The sequence below is a fragment of the Scleropages formosus genome, chromosome 1 (genome assembly GCF_900964775.1).
Source record: "Scleropages formosus chromosome 1, fSclFor1.1, whole genome shotgun sequence".
In the NCBI taxonomy this organism is placed as follows: domain Eukaryota; kingdom Metazoa; phylum Chordata; class Actinopteri; order Osteoglossiformes; family Osteoglossidae; genus Scleropages; species Scleropages formosus.
The window spans coordinates 22,690,188-22,713,319 of NC_041806.1; the positions used below are offsets into that span (position 1 = coordinate 22,690,188).

At 47.0% G+C, this 23,132-nt stretch overlaps 2 protein-coding genes across 2 annotated transcripts; one reads left to right on the forward strand and one right to left on the reverse strand.

Annotated features, from left to right (window-relative positions):
• Positions 1-12,737: 12,737 nt before the first annotated feature.
• On the reverse strand, positions 12,738-14,807 carry LOC108933147 (uncharacterized protein CXorf21). Its single transcript, XM_018749982.1, has 2 exons — positions 14,699-14,807; positions 12,738-13,675 (listed from the first exon to the last, which is right to left on the reverse strand). The coding sequence occupies exons 1-2, from the start codon at positions 14,781-14,783 to the stop codon at positions 12,771-12,773; spliced, it is 990 nt and encodes a 329-aa protein (XP_018605498.1). The 5' UTR covers positions 14,784-14,807; the 3' UTR covers positions 12,738-12,770.
• Positions 14,808-21,619: 6,812 nt separating this feature from the next.
• c9h13orf42 (chromosome 9 C13orf42 homolog) lies at positions 21,620-23,132 on the forward strand. Its single transcript, XM_029251518.1, has 3 exons — positions 21,620-22,024; positions 22,528-22,672; positions 22,906-23,132. Exons 1-3 carry the CDS (start codon positions 21,620-21,622, stop codon positions 23,130-23,132), a joined length of 777 nt encoding a protein of 258 aa, XP_029107351.1.

Here is a 23,132-nt window from a genome sequence, read left to right on the forward strand (position 1 = left end):
GTCGGCCCAAAGCCCAGTCCGAGGGTCACCGCATTCCCATGCTCCAGGGGCAGGCCAAGCCCATTTCCGTTATAATCCGTACAGTTTATCTCCATCCAGATGCAATTATTTCGGGATAACTCTTTGCACGGCATTGCTGTCACAGCATGAATACGTCTGAAGCATAACACAATACAACATGAAAAGAAATATCAATATACACACTCCGGCTGCTTTATTAGATACATGTCTCTATAATCTGGTAATATCCTTATTTTTAAACTAATAAAAAAACATAAGGGAACAGATAATGATGCCTGCAAGGTTACAGCCGATCTACCTTTTTTAAATTCTTTCCGTAATATCCACATCAAAATCCAAATATGAGCATTCCTCCCCTTTACCACTGCGCAATTAACATGAATTCGGGGCACAACTGCTCAATAAGATTAAAGCCACCACTTACTCCGTCTCAAACATGAGCTCCTAACAAGGTCATGTTGCCACTTGAAAGGGGTATGCATACTGGCTGCAGGAAGCAGCCAATGATTTGTTCAAAGTGCCTTTCGTGGATCATAAGGATTTATGGTCCTTGAAAAGGATAAGCCTGGAGATTAACTTCAGCGTGCGCCATAAGCAAATTATGTCTGATGCTGTTGCCATTTTCAAGTCATTTTGAAAACACAACTTTGGGATCAGAACGTGGTTTAGTCTGGGAGTCATAGAAAAACACAGGAGTTGCGCAATACAGAGCATCGTGAAAGAAAGAAACCCACACGCACATGGTCCGAACCGCTCGTCCCATATGGGGTCGTGGGGAGCCGGAGCCTAACCTGGCAACACAGGGCGTAAGGCTGGAGGGGGAGGGGACACACCCAAGATGGGAAGCCAGTCTGTTGCAAGGCACCCCAAGCGGGACTCGAACCCCAGACCCACCGGAGAGCAGGACCTGGTCCAACCCACTGCGCCACCACACCCCCTCAAGAAAGAAGCCCTATTTATAATATTTGTAAGTCATGTTTTACATGTCATGTAGAAAAACAGCAGAATACAGACCATGAACCTTCAAGCAATTTTTTTCTTCATAAAATAGTGGTCATTTTTTAAGAGAAACTATATTTACCAAGACCTGCAAAGACATTTTTATTTTAGACCAATACTATACACTTATAACCTTGAGGAACACACTGAAAACGGATGAAAAGTCTTGACTAACATCACTCATCTTTAATCTGCTGAACGCGAATCTAGAAGTAGCTTTCGGAAGTTTGGGCGACGGTTCTGGAAAAAAACAGTGAGCGACGTTGCTGTAATTGTCATTATGATCCGCTCGACACTCATGGAAATGTTCAAGTGAGCTGTTTTCCTGCGAGAGGCTCAGATGGTTACTGTGGTTACTGCCTCCATTTCTCCCTCCCGTCCTCCTGTGACTCTCCCATAAAGGGACTTGGCCTTGTTCCTCCGGGGAGTTACAAATTGAATATTGCTCTTTTCAAGGGCTTCTGTCAATCTGTCTGCAACTTGCAGGGCTGTGGAGGAGGAAATCAATCGACACTCGGCGGTGCGCTCGTGTCTGCGCGCGTGCGTCTGTGTGTGTCTGTGCGAGGGCAGGTAAAGGTTTTTGTTCATTTGCATGAACGCAAAGGCAAATGTTTACGTGCACGTGGCTGTGTTTGTTTACCCGTGTGCACACGTGCGTGCGTGCAATCCCATATACGTGCATGTACGCGTGTGCGTGTGTGTGCGCCCGAGTGCACTCGACCATGTGTAGATGTTCCCACGTGTGCCTACACTTCTTTATTTGTGTGCTGGTGAAGGGGAGGGGGGGCAACGACAGAAGTCAACAAAATCCCAGAGCGTTGGTGCATCCAACAAACCGCCAACCTTATACACACCTTGTGTAAGTCCGTCCTTGTGCTCTGAGCACAACTGGAACCACAGTGCATTATTTTCCATCTTTACCTCAAGGTCCAGGGCAGTGACGCTCTAACGTGCATTTCGGTCTCAGAAAGCTGAGACTTTTGGCCACACTGCTGTGTGTGCTTTAACCAACACGCAGTTTTTCGTGTTACCAAGTTTAGTTTGCTTTTAATGTACAAGGTTCAAAAAAATGTTTTGCAGAGTGTTAAGCAGGATTTGGACCTGAAAGAAGGCCGACTGTTCAAATGTTACTGTAAGGATTGACCTGATAGAGTGAATTCTTCTGTCTGAAATATATTTTAAATGTTAGAAGTGTTAGGCTACAGTAGTAGCTGTCAGGGAATGTGTGGTGTACTTCAGTTTTGGCCTGGCTTCTTCTGAAGGGCTCATACCTTCTGTCAGGGTTAGGGTTATGTAGACCCCACTGGTACATCACTACCACAAAGTAGGAGGTAATGGGGTGCTGGAGGTATGATGGATAGATAGATAGATAGATAGATAGATAGATGTTTATTTATCCTTGGGGGGAAATTCAGTTGCATACAGCAGCCAGTACAGTAGATACAACACAAACACACAGAACACTGGTGAGAAGTTGCGTAGACAATACAAATAGTTGCAAATTCACAGTAAATGTAGAACTGTTTAGAATTGCAAAAGTTTAAACTGTTTAAGGTGGGTCTGGGGTTCGAGTTCTGCTTGGGTTGCCCTGCAACGGACTGGCGTCCTATCCCAGGAGGGGACACCAGTCCATCACAAGGCACCCCAAGCAGGACTCGAACCCCAGACCTTCCGGAGAGCAGGACCCGGTCCAACCCACTGCACCACCGCATCCCCCTACTTTCTTTAACATAATTTACCAAATAAGTCAGCACTGCATTGGGCTTGCTGTAAAGCTCTGTTTACACTTTTATAATTGTTTATAACTTCTCAGAAATACAGGGCAGGGAGGTCAGACAGGTAATTGCATTGTGTTGAAAGTCTCTCTGTGTTGAACCAGTGTTGGTCAGGAAGTCATACATATGGTTCTGTGTTGAGTTTTTCTACAGTTTTGTGAACCACTTTTTCATGAGCATCATAGAGACATTCCCCCCCACCATGAAATGCCCCCCCCCCCCGTTGCTTGGCAACGGCCCCCCCATCGTCACGTGGAACTAGATGTTTTTTTTTTTTATTACCTTGATGAGGTCACTGCTTTCACTGGTGCTGACGCGCAATGATTTTGAATGACAGACTGGTTCTTTCAGGGCTGACCCTGAGCAGAAGGTCATCCGCTTCTTTGGCATTCTCTCTCCATGCTCCTTCAAAGCCTGGCCACCCCTGCCAGGGTCATAAATCCCCACATTACGCAGCCGGTGCTGCGTCCAGCACAGCAGGGCATGGTCCAGTGCGGTATCGTTCCAGAAATGCTGCCGCTTCTCCTTTTCCATCACACAAGCCTTTTCTGCCACTCCGTGAAGGGACGCGCCATCTCTGAGCAGAAAATGTTCTTTATGAGTTGGCAGCTCTTCTGAAGACCAACCCAACCTTTTAATCCAAAGTTTTAAAGCATTTTGTTCTCTTTTTCACACCTGTCAGTGCTATAGGATTATACTGATCGTGGCATCAGCGCATCCGTCACTGTGAGTTTCACCTGCCCTCTGTTTCAGGGCGCCTCTCTTCACCCCAGATGCTGGGAATGATCTCTAATTTATGGGGTTGTTTACAATGTACAGCTGCTCTGGATGCACTTGTTTACACTTGTGTTTTTATCTCCACTGCTTTCCTATGGAGAGATAAGTGAAATGATCCCCTGTGCGTTTGTGTTGCCTCGGAGCTTCGTTCCCCGTATGGATGCCACATGGCGGCCCGCAGTTACACTGCTCCCCCTTCCGCACCACGTCTGCTAACTGCTGTGGAGATGAGGAGCCTGCGAGATATCGGCCGTGAGCAGTAGCAGCTAAATAGCAGCTGTCAGCCTTCACAACCGGTTGACCCTCAAGTAACAGAGATAAACAGAAGCATAGGGTTTCCAGCAGCATCACTGGTATCCAAGGAGCACAGTTATGTCTTTTGCTGTTAAACAAATGTATGGAGTAGCCAAGGTACCTGCGGTTCATAAAAAACAGAAATGTAGGTGATACCGATGAATCGGAAAGAACTTACAGGAGCTAAAACGTCTGCACCTGTGTCCTTGAGCACTGCTGCCGCTAAAACAACACATGTCTGGGCCCGGCTGCGTAGCAGTGCGCTCGCCCACTCCGTCCCACCAACGCGAGCCGCGGGCCTCTCAAGGTCAGCACGCAGACACACGAGCGCGAGGTCATTCGGCTCCGAGTGCACAAAAGAGCAGGTGAGCTGCGTTCTCCCCGAGCCGCACTCACGCTTTGCTCGGCTTCTAGAGCCTCGTTCCTCCTCGCTTTCCTCCAGTTCAGCTGAAATTCCTCGATTCGACAAGATTATGCCAGATCCACTGAAGATGCAGAACGCGGTGGAGCTCAAGACGTGAACAGATTGGAAGGAGCAACATCTGGCACGTTAAGCCACTGGCCCTTAGCTGCGGCCCCTCGGAATCCGGGATCTGGCTCTTCGCTTCTGTCTCGTGGTTGTGTCGACCTGAATATTCCTCATTGGCTGCTTCCAACTGTTCATCTTTTGCTAAAGCCCTGCTATGAAAAACAGTTTAACTCAGCAAAATGGACAAATCTTTGTTGCAACACTTTTAAAGTCCGCTCAGCATGACTGTTTATTGAGCTTTCAGCTAAAGAGCAATATCCACAGCGCTTTGTGTGCTCCTGTATGCTGGTAGAATGAGTCGTGACTGGGAGGTGCTGAAATTTTTAGATGTTTAGTTGGCAACACTGGTGTCTCACAGCTTCAGGGCTGGGTGACTGAACAAATAGGTTTGATTCCCGCTGAGTCCGTGTGTAGTTTGCACGCTCTTCAGGTGCTCTGGTTTCCTCCCGCAGTCTGAAGACCTGTTTCAGGTGGATTGCTGATTCTAAATCGCCCCAGTATAATTTAATGAGCGTGTATGACGGTCCTGTGACGGCTACCTGGGATGTACCCTGAATCACACTCTGTGTTGCCAGGACAGGCTCCAAACCACCACGACCCTGCATTAGGACAACCATTATTGATAATGAAAGAACAATTACACGTGTGTTAGATTGCTGTTATCTAGATGGGTGACTGATTGTAGGAAGTTTAGTGTAGTGTATCTAGCACTGTAAAGGTGTCAGTAAAATACAAAAAGCCATCACCGTATGTCACTTCGGAGAAAAGTGTCTAAAATGTCTAAGGGATCCAATAAAAACTGTCATTATTTTAATTCCTAGATTATATCAGACATTTTCTGCCTGAAGAAGCAAAAAAATTTTAGTACATCTTTTAAATTATTTTTGGCCTGGTTGAAAGTCTGGCCGTTGTATTGCTTAAGGTTGGTAATCACCAACCAGTAGTGGTTAGTAACACCAGTAGAGCTGTGTCCTCGGGGATCAATGACAAAAATAATCCAGACTTGCAAAAAAGTGGTGACAATGTAGATGATTCATGTAAACGTGGACATTCTGGGCACCCAAGGAGAGCCGGGCTTTGGACAGCTGTGTCAACACAGTATCTCAACAACAAGGCGTCCCAAGCTTCTCGTTCCCGGGGTACTGGGTTCCATGCGTCAAGGAGTTTGTCCGTTCTGGTAGATGATGGAAGCCCCACTTGTTGCAGCAGCTGTGTCACCATGCGCTGTCAGCTTTACATATTAATTTATGTCCCACGGAAAAAAGGGAGGACCTGCGCACTGAGTGGAAAATTAAATGGAATATCAGTGTAATTTATGTCCTTTTTATTGCCTTTTTTATTGAGCTCCTTTCAATACGCGGTGAATAACCTATGTTGCCTTCACCAGTCAAGAGAATAGGGTCATGTTTGCATAAGAAGGTAAATTATGGGCCTGATGGTGTTGCTATGGTGAAGGCAGGGTGACGGTGCAGTGCGGTAACTGCTTACTTTCTTTCCTAACACACCGGCTGAGGACAGCCTCAGTGTGAGCCATCAAGACGGAAATGATCTCAACCTCTCAGCAGAAAACCCGACGCCAAACAGGGTTGTTTTAAGGTGTCTTGCAGAAAACAGAATGTCGGATACTCCTGCGCTTGCTATGCCGCATAGGAATCGCAACAAAATATTAATGCAGAACCCTTAGATCGTCAGGTTAAGTGGTATGATTTGCATAGCTGTTAGTCTAAGTTACCGTAAGGTTAAGAAAGTTGTCGCCCTCTTTCCAAGTACTGCCGTCGTAAACACGCATTTCACAAACATCGCGCCCGTGAACTTGCAGCTTCTGTTATGTGAACACAAAATGCGTTTTCAGTATAAGAAATAAGTGCAGGTGAAGTGTGAGACGTCAACAATGTTAGAGACGAGAGAGAAGATTGGTTTGTGCTCGCGGGGCGCTCTGTCTTTAGCTACATCGAAAGGTGAAATGTACATTATGTGCTTTTGTTGACAGGGACCTGCTTTATTTGATGCTGAAATCGCAGCGGTGCCAGTCTCAAGGTCTCCATCTGTAGGCACTGTGAGCGAAGGTCACTTGCTAGGTAGCTGTGGAAGTGAGGGGGGTGCAGTCGGGGGGGGGGGGCCTTGAAGCTTTCGCCGACCGCCCGCGTGGGCGTTTTGTTCTCGCGTCCCTCAATGTCAGCCTGTCAGTCAGAGCGCGTCGCCCGGTTCCCTCGGCCCCTCTGCCGCGACTTCTGCCAACGCCATCGCAAACAGGCGTCTCGCTCAAGGCCCGCCACAAAGCCGCCAATCTCGGATGCAAATGAACGTGTAATTAAACGTTGCGTCCTTGCAGCCTGTGCGCTCACCTGTACGCATCCAGACACATCCTTTCATTTTCAAGGAAAAGAAGAGAAGGGTATTGTAAGATCAGACCTTCAGAATGCGGAATGTAGACTCTAAGTAGACTTCATTTCTCTCTGACTGGTGATTCAGTGTGCGCGCGTGTGTGTGTGTGTGTAGGTGGATGGGCGAGGGAAGGAGGTTCACAGGATGCTTATTGCTTGTTTTTCAGCAAAGACGTGTGGGGATCTCGACCTCAACGGGCCGGCGCGTGGGAGCGGCGCCGAGGCGGCGCTTGAGCGACCCCTGACCTTCCTCAGTAAGGCTGATGATCGAGGAGGTTCGGAGACTCCCTCGGACAACCAAGTCCCCCTTCTTTCCAATTCGTATTTGTGGAATACAGAAGAGCCAGGCGAACCGGCCAGCTGCGGCACTGTCCCTGGGGGTGAAGGCAGTGCTCTGAGGAAGAGGAGGAGCCCGGGGGTGCCAATCTGAGGAGAGTGACCATTTCCCCATTTCCTACTGTACGCGACATGTGTTCCCTCTCCCCATTCCACCGTCCCTGAGCCTCATCTGTGCTGTAAACACATTAAAGTGCTCCAGCCGATGGGAGCCGGTGCAGGAGCGGCATCGCCGACAAAAGCGGAGCGGCCTTGAGGGTCACAAAACACACACAGAAATGAACTGGAAAATGTTTCAAAAGAGGAAGGATTAGGCCTTGTCTGAAACGCGTCGAATCAGGAGGGACTTGACATTGATTTGATGGTGATGGCGGTGGGCTGGGGGGAGCAAATCCAATGGCTATTAGACTGGCCTTCAGTTTGATTTGAGGTGTTTTGTCCTTGTCTTTTTCAACCTCTGTGTTAATGGCATTTGGTGCCTGGGAAATTACTTTATGAACCCATAAAAGACACTTATATGTTCTATTGAGGCCTGCCTTCTGGCGCGGAGCATTGAGGAGCTGAAGTTGTTTTTCATTCAATTGTTTTCTGTTTGTCCTTCATTTTTCTCCAAGCTCTTTTATAACTTTCTTCTCTGTGGCTTCAGGCTGTCTCTCTCCGGCATTTCAAAGCAAAGAATAAATGCCGAAAAAGTAAGCGACCGAGGCCAGACCCAGTCACACCAGAGATGACCAAAAAACTTCACTGCCAGAACGTCTCCGGGAAAGACATGAGACGTACGTCATTTTGGGGAAAAGCATCTGCTGAACAAATAAATGTAAGTGTAAAGACAACAAGCGCTGCAGGTGAGACAAGGCAGCGTTTGCGTGTCTGTGTGTGTGTGTGTGTGTGCGTGTGCGTGCGTGCATGTATGATCATGTTTGAAAGGATTTCAGAGAAGTCTGATTTTTACCACTGTCGCCCAATGAGCCCCCCAGCAATTAGTACTGTGATTCCCATTTACTCCACTGCTTTTTGCATAGTGCTGTTTTCCCTCTCATTTGTTCACTTTTAAATTGAACTCTTTTGACCATGAAGCTAAAGAGTTTCCTTCATTTCAAGCCTAGGTATACATTAGTTAGTATTTGTTTTTTTCCCAAAGTTTATCAATATAAATGAAAAATGTCAGACAACGGTAAACACCTGTCACAAATGAAATATTCCCTAAATCACTCTCTATATATAACCTTAATGTAGCTACAAAAAAGCAGGCAATAAGAGGTTCTGGGCACATAAGCAGAAAACCCATTATAATGCCCAGGAGGGCTGGGGTGGAAGGGGGGGGCGCTGCCACTGACACTTGAAGCCCCGCAGGTTTATTTTTCTCCTCTTCATCACGGATGGGAGTTTTTTGCTTTCTTCTCCTCAGCCGCCAGCTGGTGAACTTGACCAGCTCAGCCACACATAATCACTGTTCTGTCGTGTTTGATCTGTTGTTCAGCTCTCTGTGTCACTCTGCCGGCAACAGCGCTGTATAAAAAAAAAAAAATCACCTGAATTGAATTGCATAAAAATTATTTGAATAGTGATGGTGCAGGCTTACGAGTATCCTAAGCTATCTTTCAAACCTTAGCCTTCTGTGAAGTAGATACTTAATATTGCCAAAAGTTTCCCTGCATCCTGGACAAATATCAGGTTTATTTGAATACATGTTTTACATGCTGTCTTCATATGGAATATGATCGCACTTCCATGCGGTAACCTCCGTGTGCGGTAAAGAGACAGGAAGGATACATAATAAGAGCGAAATGTGTGTGGTGATATATTAGAATATTAGTAGGACATGCAGTATTGCATGGGTGAAAATTATTTCTATGTGTTTATAGAACTGATTCTTGCCAATCACATCTTTTCAGTCGTCTTTGAAGAAATACCAGGATGAAAAAAAACTGTTTGCTCAAAACGAGGATAAGTTCCATTCTGTGAATATATTGTGTCCTTGCGTTGTAAAGGTTTGACTTACACATTTATTGAAAATATAAACTTGCTTATTTATTTTTGTTTGCTTGTCTGTTTTCAAAAAATTGTTTATGGAACTACAAATGATACAGCATTTTGCATCAATACGAGTGTATGACTGCATTAATTCAATTAGCGTCCATGGGGGTTACAGCAGAGGGGTGCGGTGGCGCAGCGGGTTTGGCTGGGTCCTGCTCCCTGGCGGGTCTGGGGTTCGAGTCCCACTGGGGGTGCCTTGTGATGGACTGGTGCCCCGTCCTGGGTGTGTCCTCCCTATACCCTGTGGTGCTGGGTTAGGCTCCGGTTTGCCATAACCCCTCTTGATGACAAGGGGTTTCAGACTGTGTGTTTGGGTTTACAGCTGAAGAGGCAAAGTATTTTTTTTCAGTCATTTTAATTTAGTTTTAACTTTAATGTAGCTCAATGTTAATAAAAATGCTATATGTTACAGCATATTTTTATTTGTTATAGTTATATCCCAGACTTTTACAGAAACTACTCAGCAATTAAACCGAGGTAAGTCTCTATTATGACGCTTTTACCGACTGTGTAAGTTATAAAGTAAAGTTGATGTGACCAGATTCTAATGAATGTTGCACGTGTTGTTTTAGGTTAATGAAAGATATTTAAAGAAAAGTCCATCAAGAGACTGATGTCCTTTCCAAAGTGTTCCCCGTCTTACATTTCCAAGTTGTACTCTGGAGCACAGCAAACCTGCACAAGCACTTGAGTTGATGAAAATGGGGGCGGGGGAGGGGAAGTCTTGTTTTTTAATTCGTCGTAGCTTCAGTTACGTGTTAGTTGAGCTGTTTAGAGAGCCTAACCTGTGAATGAATTGAAGGGCATCTTTACGGAGCTTTTACTGATTTTGATTTGCAAATGAACTGAACAAATTGTCGTCCGAATGTCGTTCGCGAGCGGAGGATCCGGTGTAGTTCAGAAGCTCACAAAGAAACCACGTAGCCACCTGCCACCTTTCGTGGGGTGGAAAGATGAGAACCAAAGGACTTCAGCGTGTTTGAGTAGATTTCACCACAAAGGCCTCGGCAAGCGAAACCATATATTTCCGAGGCGAGTCTAACGGTTAATGGTGACATTCAGTAATAATCCTGTGTAATTAGTTTGTTTAGCAGTGCAGAAGGATGCAGCACAAGGACACCAGACCTCCCAAGGCCCTCATGCAGATGAATGGCAGCAAGGCTGCGCTTCATTAGTCCACAGCACTCGTTGTGTCTCCTACCCCCAACGGGCCTAGCTTGTGTTCTCAATTCCTTTCTAATGATCAGTTGCATCTTTATACTCTCCTTGAAACAGGAGCTTTAAATCAATACCTGAGAAAAAAGCTTTCAGGCAGGAATCTCAGAAATGCTGTTTGCTTGCGCATTTGTTAAATTCTGCGCGCAGATGCATTCATCCGTGATTAATAAAGGTGCAGTCAGAGGGCACCTGTGAGAAACCGTCCTCTCGCTTTGCCTGCATTGACTCGATTTAATTTTGATGGCAATCGCCTTGATTACATGGGTTTTTTGGCAGTTTTTTTTGGCGAGGAAACGCTGTGAATGCAGCGTGCAAATTTTTACAAAGTGACCATCATAGTCATATTCTTCACCTAACCCGGCAACACAGGGAGAAGGGCTGGAGGGGGAGGGGACACACCAAGTACAGGACACCAGGACAGGACACCAGTCCATCGCAAGGCACCCCGAGCAGGACTTGAACCTCAGATCCACCAGAGAGCAGGACACAGTCAAACCCACTGCACCACCACACCCCCTTGCGTAAATTAGACAGTTATATTTGTTGCCTCCAGTTCTTTGTAACAGCACAGTAGAAAGTGGAAAAATTACACAACTGAAAGCATTGCGGCTGCATTGCATTACTATTTGCCTGTTTAGAACTGCAGGCGCTCGCTGCCTGTGGAGGAAGAGTGGCGGTGTTACTAGAGTGCTCAGTTTTCGACAAACCCAGCCATTCCAGATTTCATTATTTTTCACTAATTTAGAAACTAATCAGAATGTATGTGCCAGCAAACAATACGAAGACAGGCTATTTCCGGAAGGAGGGGGTTTCACAAAGGTTTCGGTCCGTTTTCGTTTGCACGCATACCACAGGTTCCTCTTTACACTGCAGTTCTTTAATACTTTTTTAAGATGAGGAAGCGAAAATGCATAGGGCTGGGGTCTGTTTGAGGAGTATCTGTACATTCACCGCCACTTTTATCAGTCTGTAGAATATTTACGTCATACATCATGTATCATAAAATAGTTTTAAAGTGCTCAAGGATCCCACATGTTTGGCTGTGTTGTTTAATATACTAAAACAGATATTGGCCATAATAGAAAAAATTTTTTTCTACATACCAGCTTCTCCTATAACGTACTATGCCATAATAACTGTCCACTTTTTATTTTGTCTTCTGTGTCCCTGTTTTTGGTAACCAAGGTCTGATCGTATGGTCAAGTTACTTCTGAATATTGTATTCCATGTGCAGACTTTTCTACTCATTAACGAGGGAACCGCACTCCGGTCACGTTGTGCTTTGGTGACAGCGATAGAAGTGCAGAAGTGGAGACCTTGAAGCGGTGATAACTTGGAAGAACCAGGACGAATCGCGACACGGGCTGGACTTGGATTCTGGGTATGGATCATGGGAGGCGGCAATCACAGGAATCAAGCTCATTCTTTGGAGGTTCCACGAGGTGCGGTTCCTCCTCTTGGCTTTATATCACAGATTTGATTTCTGCGATGCAGGTCTGGTGTGTAGGGGATGGATCCTCTGAGGTTCAGCATTTGCCCTTGTCACCTGTGACGGGTAGCACTCTCATGCCGCTTTGTTTTGTTGATTTTATGTGGAAATTTGCAGTTGAAAATGCATGTGTAACATCATTAGAAGGATCCAAACTGCTGTATTATATCATCCTAAACAAGAAAAAGTGTTGTTTGAGATAGCTTTGAAAGGGCTTTAATACAGCCTCCTCATGTTGCCAACAGCCGAGTGAAGGATTTTTGAGCATAAACACATTTTTTTCAATTTCTTTTTTATTTTTCAGTCACGTTTTCTTCGCAAATATTCTCTAAAATTTTATTTGCTGCAGACCCAACATGGCCCAACATAACCTATGACTGCTCGTCAGTGACCAGCAAATATGTCAAGGGACATTGTTAAGCTTTCATTAATTGTGACTTAGCGGTAAAAAGGATAATGGCATGAGCTGTGGAGTTAGGGTATAGATATTTTATTTCCGTTTCTCTGTACCTCACAGTTCAGAACTTCAGATCGTCAGTGATTCTCGTGTTTCTCTCCAGTTGCTGTTGTTCTGCTTGCAGAAGGTGTTGTTGAGTTTTCACAAACAGATCAGAAGAGCCTCTAGTCCTGGAAGATAAGCTCTACGCCCTGGGGATCACACACCCAGAGCTTTTACTATATGTTAGTTTGTGTTCTTCCGATACTCAAAATTCCAAGTATAATGAATTACAATCTAAATAATTGGACTTAAAAAACCATTAAGATCTGATTTTCAATTCACGTTTATTGTCATAAAGCTATAACAATATTAAATCTGGAAAGAAATCCAGACACCCTGCAGCCCTCAAGAAGAGAGTTATGCATCTCCATAAGCCTGCTGTGCTGGCCGTCCCCCATAAGGCCATCTCGATCTATGTGCTGTCCACAGAGATCTGTAGCAGCGGAGTGCTGATCTCGCTGGACTGCAGGCCACTGGCCACCCTCCGCAGGCAGCTGATGACCATGTCCTTTGCTCTGGTGGCCTCTAAGTTCTGCTCACGCGACAGCTGCAGAGTGATCTGGTCCACGCTGGTCAGCATGAGCTCAGAGGCCAGCACGGTGGAGGGGGAGCGGCCGTGAGCCATGCTCTCCATCATGTGCTGCCTGTAGAGGTCCACCACCTTCTGCTCCAGGTAGTGGTTCAGCAGCGAGTTGGAAAGCGGCTGCTGCCCCCCCAGCAGGAGGCTGCGCTCCTTGGTACTGCCCGCCCTCCAGCATGAGGAGTCACCCCTCCGAATGGGCCGTTGAGGGTACTCCAGAGAAGAGGGTGGAGAGTCCATCGCTGGGGGGATCTCACAGGACTGTAGGAAGGGGCCATCGGCAGGCTCAGCGGTGCTCCCCGCCATCAGGTCATCTGCACTGGCGCTCAGTGGCAGCACCTGGTCCCCTGCAATGAGTAGGTCACTGTAGTTCTGGCAGATGCTCTGGCAGCTCGAGGGCACCAGGAAGGCCTCGCCGCCAGACCGAGCCGAGCCCGGGATGTTCACCCCAGGAGAGGTCCTTCTGCATGGTGAGACTGTCTGGCTCTGGGTCCCCCTGTGGTTAGAAGCTCCAGAGCGGCCCCATCTCCAGACCCTCTCCGGGGTTCTGAGCATCTCTGATGGCGCCTCAACACCCGCTCGGGTACCTTGAGGGCACGAGCTGAAGGTCACGGCGGCAGCCAGCTCTGACAGGGCTCCCTCCCTTCGCCACGGGCCTGGCAGAGAGGCCGGAGTCTCCTCACTCGTGAAGTCCTGGCAGTACGCCATTCTCCACAGCATGCTTTCACACAGCATACCTGTGGGACAACATAGAAAGTGTGGTGCTTTACTCTGCAGAGACAAGGCCGAGTGTCAGACTTTTATTTGCCGCAGGTCACTTGCTCTTGAGGACACCTGGGAGAAGCCTCACCAAACTTCTCCAGGTTATCTTCAGTCATCCCCTGCAGGGCCGCTGACGTGGTGAGAACACATCACGACCCATGACTGACAGCTGGCACATGAAGCACCATAATCTGTCACGTTCATGTAAATCATGTGAAAAAACCGATTAAATAATCACAGGAGGGCAGGAGAGATTTTGGCTTTCCTTGTAGTAAACCATGCAGCAGACCTTTAACAGCAGCTGCATCAGTGTTAATATGTTCCCAAGTTATTATATGTTTTTATGATGAATTTATCTGAGTTTGTACGAAGCAAACACTTGAGTCTCTGCTGAAATGTACCTTAGTTGTACCAGTGTTGTTTTCCTGGTTATTAACGGTAGAATAATAAGATGTATTACGTTTACGCTCAGTACAAATCTAACAATTCACCCTGGCCGTCAAATCTTCTAAGCCCTCCCTTCTGGGAAGCCAAAGAAGGAAACTAGGACTCAATCTACAAGGCACATCTGGACATTAAGATTTCATGACATTAAGGACATTAAGATTTCACTGCTGACAAAGCTCCTAAACATACACATTGCAGTAAAAGGGTCGCACTGGTAACATTAGATCCTTCTAATAACTTTCCATATGCATTTTCAATTTTATGTGTCCTAAAGTAATATATTGACTGAAGTGTCATGTACTGGTACAGTTTGCCTTTATTCCGCCTGCCGCTTCCATTTCTTTGCTCAGATCCATGTAAGTAATTTCACTATTTACAGCATGTGTTGTATTTTCCCCAAACTTTGTTGTTTCATACTTCCTCTATTACCCTAATGTCGTTGAGTTATGTTATGAATGGATGAGGATCCGCCATGTCAAGTTCCTTGTACATGGCCAGTAAAATTTTGTGCTGCATTATGTTGTCATGCAGAAGTAAAGTGATTTACTCACCTGCACCTCCAAGGGCTGCGTCGTGAGTCACCAAGGGTATCTTCAGGTGGACAGATTCCAGCACAGGGTGTGATGCCGCAAGCATGCAGCCAAGCCGTTCGAAGCTCAGGAGGAGATGGGAGAAACTGCAACAAATGCCTCTGTGACACCTAGCAAACAGCCACCCGCACAGTTACTCACTTCCTCATGCAAAAGGGGGTGCACCTTCAGGGGCTTCCCTTTGGCTCTACTTACAATCCAAGGCAGTAATGAAAGTTCAAGCAGCTCTGTTGTCTGAATTTTGATCATTAAGCAACCAGTCACTGTAATTTTGCTTTATCTCACAACTTTCGTGCATAAGGTGTGTGTTTCTTAGAAGGACATATTTTCCAATGTGCCGAAGTCACACAAAGTGGACTGACTGTGTGAAATCACAGCGCTTGTTAGCCTTCATGGCTTTGTTCCGTCGGCACCCAATGCACACGCATATGACCGTTAGCATTGTACAGAACACAGAAACAAAGAGAATGAAGGATGGGGAATGGCGTACGATAAAAGACTTTGAAACATGTACACGCCAAATGAATTGCTATAGATTTTTCCAGTACGGGTCTTTATTCAACAGCTTCCTCTGAAGGCCAGAGGACAGCAAATCACATCGATTATAAATTCTTCAGTAGAGCTGGCTCGGTCTTGTCCGATGGGTACGTTTCCTTTCTGAAGGCATCTTTCATTACGCTTTTGGAGACTTTTATCTGATTTGGGTTCTTCCCAGTAATGACTGAACAGTAAGCATTTAAATGTGCACAGTGCACTTTATTGATTTGTTTTTTTTGATGTTCTTATAATGTATTTCAGTCCAGTAGCAGTAAGTTACTGTCTGAGACTACAGTACAAGGAAGGTTTCATGCATTCTTTGTGTTGCTTTAATGAAAGTGCATGCAATTCGAGGAACAGAAATATAACATGAATATTATTATTATTTTAGCACAAGGGTTTGAACATCTTTCCCTGTCTATTATTGTATGATACTAAGGAAATATATACGTCTTCTTTTTTAATTGTGAATGTGATGGTTATTATGATGAGTCTTTGCTACCTGGAACAATAATGATCACTTTGGTGTTTTGAATCGTTGAAGAATATGGAGCTATGTTTCAGCACGAATTTATCTGTTGCAGTGCTCCAAAAATTATGGGGAGAACAACGGAGTTTTGCTTCTGTGTTGAAACCGCAGCTGTTGATTTGAAAAGAGGAACGAGATGGGCAGCGAGGCATAACGGAGAACAGGAAATATGATGGTGGTATTTATTTCAGTTTCAGCGTGCGAACGTGTCTTCAGTCCCAGCACGTTGCTGTATAACTGAAGAACAGAATTAGTCCTACCTTTCATTTACTCCACAATTTTTCTATAAAAACAAACAAATACCATTTGAATCTATGAACTGAAATCAGCCGACATTCCCAGGGAAGGTTACTGTTATGGTGGTAAAGGTTCTTGTAGTGAATGTAATCTTTAGTTCCAGTGGAATTACTGTGAAATTTCTCACTGCTTATACAATTATTTACTGATTATTATAGTTTATTAGTCCCATATAAAATACAGGGTTTGTATTTACTCACAGGACAATCTTCTTTCCACCAATACATATATATAAATCACATCTATTATACATATACAGGATGTGTGTGTGTGTGTGTATATATATATATATATATATATATAATGTATAAATGTGACTTTCACATCAAGCAAAAGTGTTTATGAATCTCTGATGGTCTCATGTTATGTTAATCAAGTGATTTTCCATTGTAGGGATAGTAGAACTTCCATCCATCCATCCATCCATCCATCCATCCATCCATCCATCCATCCATCTTCCTCCGCTTATCCGGGACCGGGTTGCGGGGGCAGTAGTTCGAGCAGAGCCTTCCAGACTTCCCTCTCCCCGCACACCTCCTCCAGCTCCTCTGGGGGAACCCCAACGTGTCCTGGGTCTGCCCCGAGTCCTCCTCCCAGTGGGACATGCCCGGAACACCTCACCAGGGAGGCGTCCAGGAGGTATCCGAAACAGGTGCCCAAGCCACCTCAACTGGCTCCTCTCGATGCGGAGGAGCAGCGGCTCTACTCTGAGCTCCTCCCGGGTTACTGAGCTCCTCACCCTATCCCTAAGGGTGCGCCCAGCCACTCCGCGGAGGAAACTTATTTCTGCCGCTTGTATCCGCGATCTCATTCTTTCGGTCAAGATCCAAAGTTCATGACCATAGGTGAGGGTAGGAACGTAGATCGACCGGTAAAATTGAGAGCTTCGCCTTACGCTCAGCTCCTTCTTCACCACAACAGACCGGTACAATGATCGCATTACTGCGGACGCCGCACCGATCCGTCCGTCAACCTGCCGCTCCATTTTTCCCTCACTCATGAACAAGACCCTGAGATACTTAAACTCCTCCACTTGAGGGAGCAACTCCCTCCTAACCTGTAGGGGGCAATCCACCTTTTTCTCCGACTGAGAACCATGGCCTCAGATTTGGAGGTGCTGATTCTCATCCCCGCCGCTTCGCACTCGGTTGCAAACCTCTCCAGTGCACGCTGTAAGTCTTGATTCAATGAAGCCAACAGGACTACATCATCCGCAAAAAGCAGAGACGAGATCCTGCGGCCACCAAAACAGACACCCTCCGTTCCCTGGCTGCGCCTAGAAATTCTGTCCATGAAGATAATGAACAGAATCAGTAACAAAGGGCAGCCCTGGCGGAGTCCAACATGCACCAGGAACAGGTCTGACTTACTGCCGGCAATGCGAACCAAGCTCCTGCTCCGGTCATACAGGGAACGAACAGCCCGTAGCAGCAAGCCCTGGACCCCATAATCCCGAAGCACCCCCGACAGGATCCCACGAGGGACACGGTCGAATGCCTTCTCCAGGTCCACAAAACACATATGGACTGGTTGGGCAAACTCCTATGAACCCTCCAACACCCTAGTGAGGGTATAGAGCTGGTCCAGTGTTCCACGGCCAGGGCGAAAACCGTATTGTTCCTCCCGAATCCGAGGTTCGACTATCGGTCGGATTCTCCTCTCCAATACCCCAGCATAGACTTTCCCAGGGAGGCTAAGGAGTGTGATCCCCCTATAGTTGGAACACAATCTACGGTCCCCCTTCTTAAAAAGAGGGACCACCACCCCGGTCTGCCAGTCCAGAGGCACCGTCCCCGAACTCCACGCAATGCTGCAGAGGCGTGTCAGCCAAGATAGCCCCACAACATCCAGAGACTTGAGAAGCTCGGGGCAGATCTCATCCACCCCCGGAGCCTTGCCACCGAGGAGTTCTTTGACTACCTCAGCAACTTCAGCCAGGGTAATGGACGAGTCCCCCTCCGAGTCCCCAGCCTCAGCTTCCTCTACGGAAGGCATGTCGGAGGGATTGAGGAGATCCTCAAAGTACTCCTTCCACCGCCCGAGGACATCCTCAGTTGAGCTCAGCAGCGCACCACTTCCACTGTAAACAGTGTTGGCAGAACACTGCTTCCCCCTTCCGAGTCGCCAGACGGTTTGCCAGAATCTCTTTGAGGCCGACTGAAAGTCTTCCTCCATGGCCTCACCGAACTCCTCCCAGGCCCGAGTTTTTGCCACGGCGACTTCCAGAGCCGCATTCCGTCTGGCCTGCCGGTACCCGTCAGCTGCTTCAGGAGTCCCATGAGCCAGCCAGGCCCGATAGAACTCCTCCTTCAGCTTGACATCATCCCTTACCTCTGGTGTCCATCACCATGTTCGGGGATTGCCACCGCGACAGGCGCCGGAGACTTTACGGCCGCAGCTCCGAACCGCCGCCCCAACAATGGAGGTGTGGAACATAGTCCATTCGGACTCAGTGCCCCCAGTCTCCCTCGGGATCTGGTTGAAGCTCTGTCGGAGGTGGGAGTTGAAGACCTCTCTGACAGGGGCTTCCGCCAAACGTTCCCAAGAGACCCTCACTATGCGTTTGGGCCTACCAGGTCTGTCCAGCTTTATCCCCCCGCCATCGAATCCAACTCACCACCAGGTGGTGATCAGTTGACAGCTCAGCCCCTCTCTTCAGCCGAGTGTCCAAGACATATTGTCGAAGATCAGAAGAAACGACTACAAAGTCGATCATCGACCTCCGACCTAGGGTGTCCTGGTGCCAAGTGCACTGATGGACACCCTTATGCATGAACATGGTGTTCGTTATGGACAATCTGTGACTAGCACAGAAATCCAATAACAACTCACCACTCGGGTTCAGATCAGGGAGGCCGTTCCTCCCAATCACGCCCCTCCAGGCGTCACTGTCGCTGCCCACGTGGGCGTTAAAGTCCCCCAGTAGAACGACAGAGTCCCCAGTGGGAGCGATTTCCAGCACGCCCCCCAGGGACTCTAAAAAGGCCGGGTACTCTGCACTGCCGCTAGGCGCATAAGCACAAGCGACAGTGAGAGACCGTTCCCTGACCCGAAGGCGCAGGGAGACAACCCTCTCGTTCACCGGGGTAGACTCCAACACATGGTGGCTGAACTGGGGGGCTATTAATAAGCCCACTCCCGCCCGCCGCCTCTCACCCAGGGCAACGCCAGAATACTGGAGAGTCCACCCTTGGTTGAGAAGAGTGGTTCCAGAACCCAAGCTGTGAGTGGAAGTGAGCCCGACTATATCTAGACGGTATCTCTCAACCTCCTGCACTAGCTCAGGCTCCTTCCAGTGAGGTGACATTCCAAGTCCCAAAAGCCAGAGTTGGCGCCCGAGGTTTGGGTCGGCCGGGCACTCGGCCCCGACCACCGCCCAAATCACAATGCACCGGCCCCTTACGGCCTCTCCGGCAGGTAGTGAGCCCACCGAAGAGCGGCTCCACGTCTTGGCTTCAGGCTGAGCCCGGCCAGGCCCCATAGGCATAGGCCTGGCCACCAGGCACTCGCATGCGAGCCCCCCCGCCCAGTCCTGGCTCCAGGGTGGGGCCCCGGTGACCCCATACCGGGCGGGATAAACGAGAACCTGGATTTGATAGTCATCATAAGGGGGTTTGAACCACGCTTTGTCTCGTCTGTCACCCAGGACCTGTTTGCCATGGGAGACCCTACCAGGGGCATATAGCCCCAGACAACATAGCTCCTGAGATCATTCAGGCACCCAAACCCCTCCACCACGTTAAGGTGGCGGTTCGAGGAGGGGTAGTTGAACTTTATATATTAAATATGCTTGTGTGGCTCTCCCGCTACTGCCATCAAACCTCTGCAGCTGATACAGAATGCTGCTGCACGAGTTGTGTTTGACTTGCCTAAGTGTTCTCAAGTATCTCCTCTACTCATTTCTCTGCACTGGCTTCCTATAACTGATCAAATTTATGACCTGGTTATTGCCTACAAATGCATCAATTAGAACTGGTTCCAGCTATTTATAGGACTTGATCAACCACTACACCCCAACCAAACCCCTTTGCTCATGTACTTCTGCTCGATTGGAGGTCCCGCACACAAAAAGTAAAGCATGGAGGTTCTCGGTTCTGGCTCCACTGTGGTGGAACGACCTTCCCCTCTCACTCAGAACTGCTGAAACGCTGTCCACATTTAAAAAGGGTCCTAAAAGTCATCTCTTCCGGACTCACTTTGCCCATAATCTCTTTAACTCATGTATGGTGTAAATGTTAATGCACTATGACTTTATCATCATACCCAGATAAGCCTTTACACAGCCACTACTCCTGCGTTGTACGTAAATATTTGTGTACCTTTTAAAAAAAAAAATTGTAGGAAGGTGATCAGGATTCACCTGTCCTTAGTTTTGTGCACCTACTTATGCAATGAACATCGGTGCGTAAAGTGGAAAGAAACAAACCAGGTTTATTTAAGAATTACATGTCTGCAACTATGTCTCTTTCTCCTAATGTAATGCACAAATTGTATTTTCACTGAGATGTACGTTGCTTTGGAGAAAAGCGTCTGTTAAATTAATAAATGTAAATGTAAATAATATGCCAAACTTTATTGATGTCACATAATTTTAAATGAGTTCTTAACATTTTGGAGCAAATATGAATGAGCCTTGACTTATTAAACTGCACTTTATCTTGGGTTCTTTTTCTTATTTTCTATTATTGTTCTCATTTTCATAAAGCAAGGTTAAGTTGTAAAGATCAAGTCATCCAGATGTCAGGAACAGAAAATGTTTGAAACTACATAAAAACATTGCACACAAAATAAAAAGAGCTGGGACTTGCGGCATTGGCTGTGGTCAAGTATAATTTCTGTCTGGATGCTTGAATTTAGAACCATTAATTTTTTAATCTAGTGTAAATTTAAATGTATTTTCTGGGCCTACTGAGATTCAATCTGACGAGTGGTCGGTTGTAGGACACACAGTTGTCATGTTTTGTCAGTTAGTGTGAAGCTGTCAGATATAATTTGCCAGCAGTGGGTTTATTTAGGCAGCGCCGTAATGTGTAAATTCCTGTCATTGACACAGACAGCAAAAAAAACATTTTTGCTACTGTTTTTGTCATTATTATGTTACTCGTAAGTAGGCAGAAGTCCACCTCTCAAGGTGTGTTTTACCCTGTGAACAGGACTCTGGCTCCAGACACCCGAGACTCACTTCTCGTCAATAGTAATGATGTAAAGGCATCTAGGATTTCGGGACCCTGTTGCCATAGTAGAGTCCACAGAAAACCCTTAACAACTTGCCTCTTGAAGTCATTAACAGCAGGCAGTGGCTTATAGCAGTGGATCTTATACTGGAGACCCGGAGTAGAATGAACATGCTGGCTAACGGATACCTTCACGTCATCTAATTGAGCACCATGGAGCAGGGAGGAGAGTGGAGCAAGGTAAAACTGAGTAAGACTACCTGATCTATCTGTAATGTATGTTCTCCTTGGTACCAAGGAACACGTCCGTGACTGTCTTGAAATGTCATTGTTGCATTCAGAGTGATGTTTAGAAAGATCAGTGCCGTTTTCCGCCCAAATCATGGACATAGAAGTCGCGAGGGTCTCAGCTCCGACTATCACAACGCGTGCACCGTCAGATTGGTTCGCAGTACGTCCATGCTTATAGTGGGAGAAAGTCGAGCCAACCCTGCAGACTCAACCTTGAAGAGAAGTAAGAGTGCACTGTCAATAGAGTCCACCACAGCGCTCTACTACTACCGAAGGCAAGAGGACCGTATCTGGCTGCAGTGCCAGAACCAGGGCTGCCTTCAGTACCTGGAGGACCTGGTCGCTTTAAGGAGACAGTACACAAACTGCGTCAACAATCTGAGGGGTAACGACAAGAAAGCCACCGTCCCGCAAAAGAAGAAGCCCCCTCCTCCGCCACCCCATGCCAAAGAGTCCCAGGTAGAGCAACCACTTCAGTCCTATATTGAGACCATGTTTGTGATCAGTCAATATTGTCAAAAATTATATACAATACTTAATTTACATTTATTAATTTAGCAGTTTACATATATATATATGACTTACCCATATATACAGCATTGTAGACATTATATATTTAATGATATTTGTTATAAATAAGTAGCTTTCAATTACTGGATATTTGTGGTCTGTTTTTACCTGTAGACAATAGAAGATGACCACAGAGGGTAAAATTCTGCACTGGGCATCATTTATCAAAAGAAAGTTAAACAAGGCAAGAACATCAGATTGGAGGGAAAAGTAAACAAAGTAAAGCTATCAGAGGGAAGGGGCAGCCCATAATTCCTCTTATGTAAGAAGCACCAAACATGACACAGGACAAGATGTACATTGAGACTATTGCAGTAATACACAGAAGGAATAGCTGTACAGGGCCATTGCTTTCACACACTCTGCTTCCATGGTCGTGTTGTGCTCCGCAGGTGTCTGGGACCAAAGGCAGGGCACCCCCCGCCCCCAGCGAGGCGGACGCCCTGCAGTTTTTTGATGCGGTCATCGCAAGCTGTGATCCAGACCCAAAGCTGAAGCCTCACATTGACGACGGAAACGCTGACGTTGACTTTGTTGGTATGTCTGACAGTCCCATGTGAGTTTCTGATCATAACTAGTACATGATTGTTCAACTCTGGGGTGGCTGAACTAAGTCCTGATCCCACAGCTCAAAATCATAATGATGTAGTCGGTATTTTCCTGGTAAATGAAGGTGCTTGTTGAGGAATGGTGTTATAGACATGTTCTCCAGCTGAGCTGGCAGTTGCCATGTGGTAAAGGTCACTGTGTTTTTGTTCCCCACGGAACAGTGGCCACAAGCACCAGCGAGCACGACCTCCACTCGAACTGGACGCTGCGTGACCCGCGCCGGTTCTCCACGGACGACAGCCGGCTGAAGGGGTCCCAGGCGAGGGCCAAGGGCAGGACAGTGGGGGAGCGCCGGCAGCTCCAGAGGAACCCCATTCATCTGCCCAAGGTAGCGGAAAGCGCCTTTCACACACTGCGCTTCAGGCCCAAGCTGAAGAAGAAGGACTAG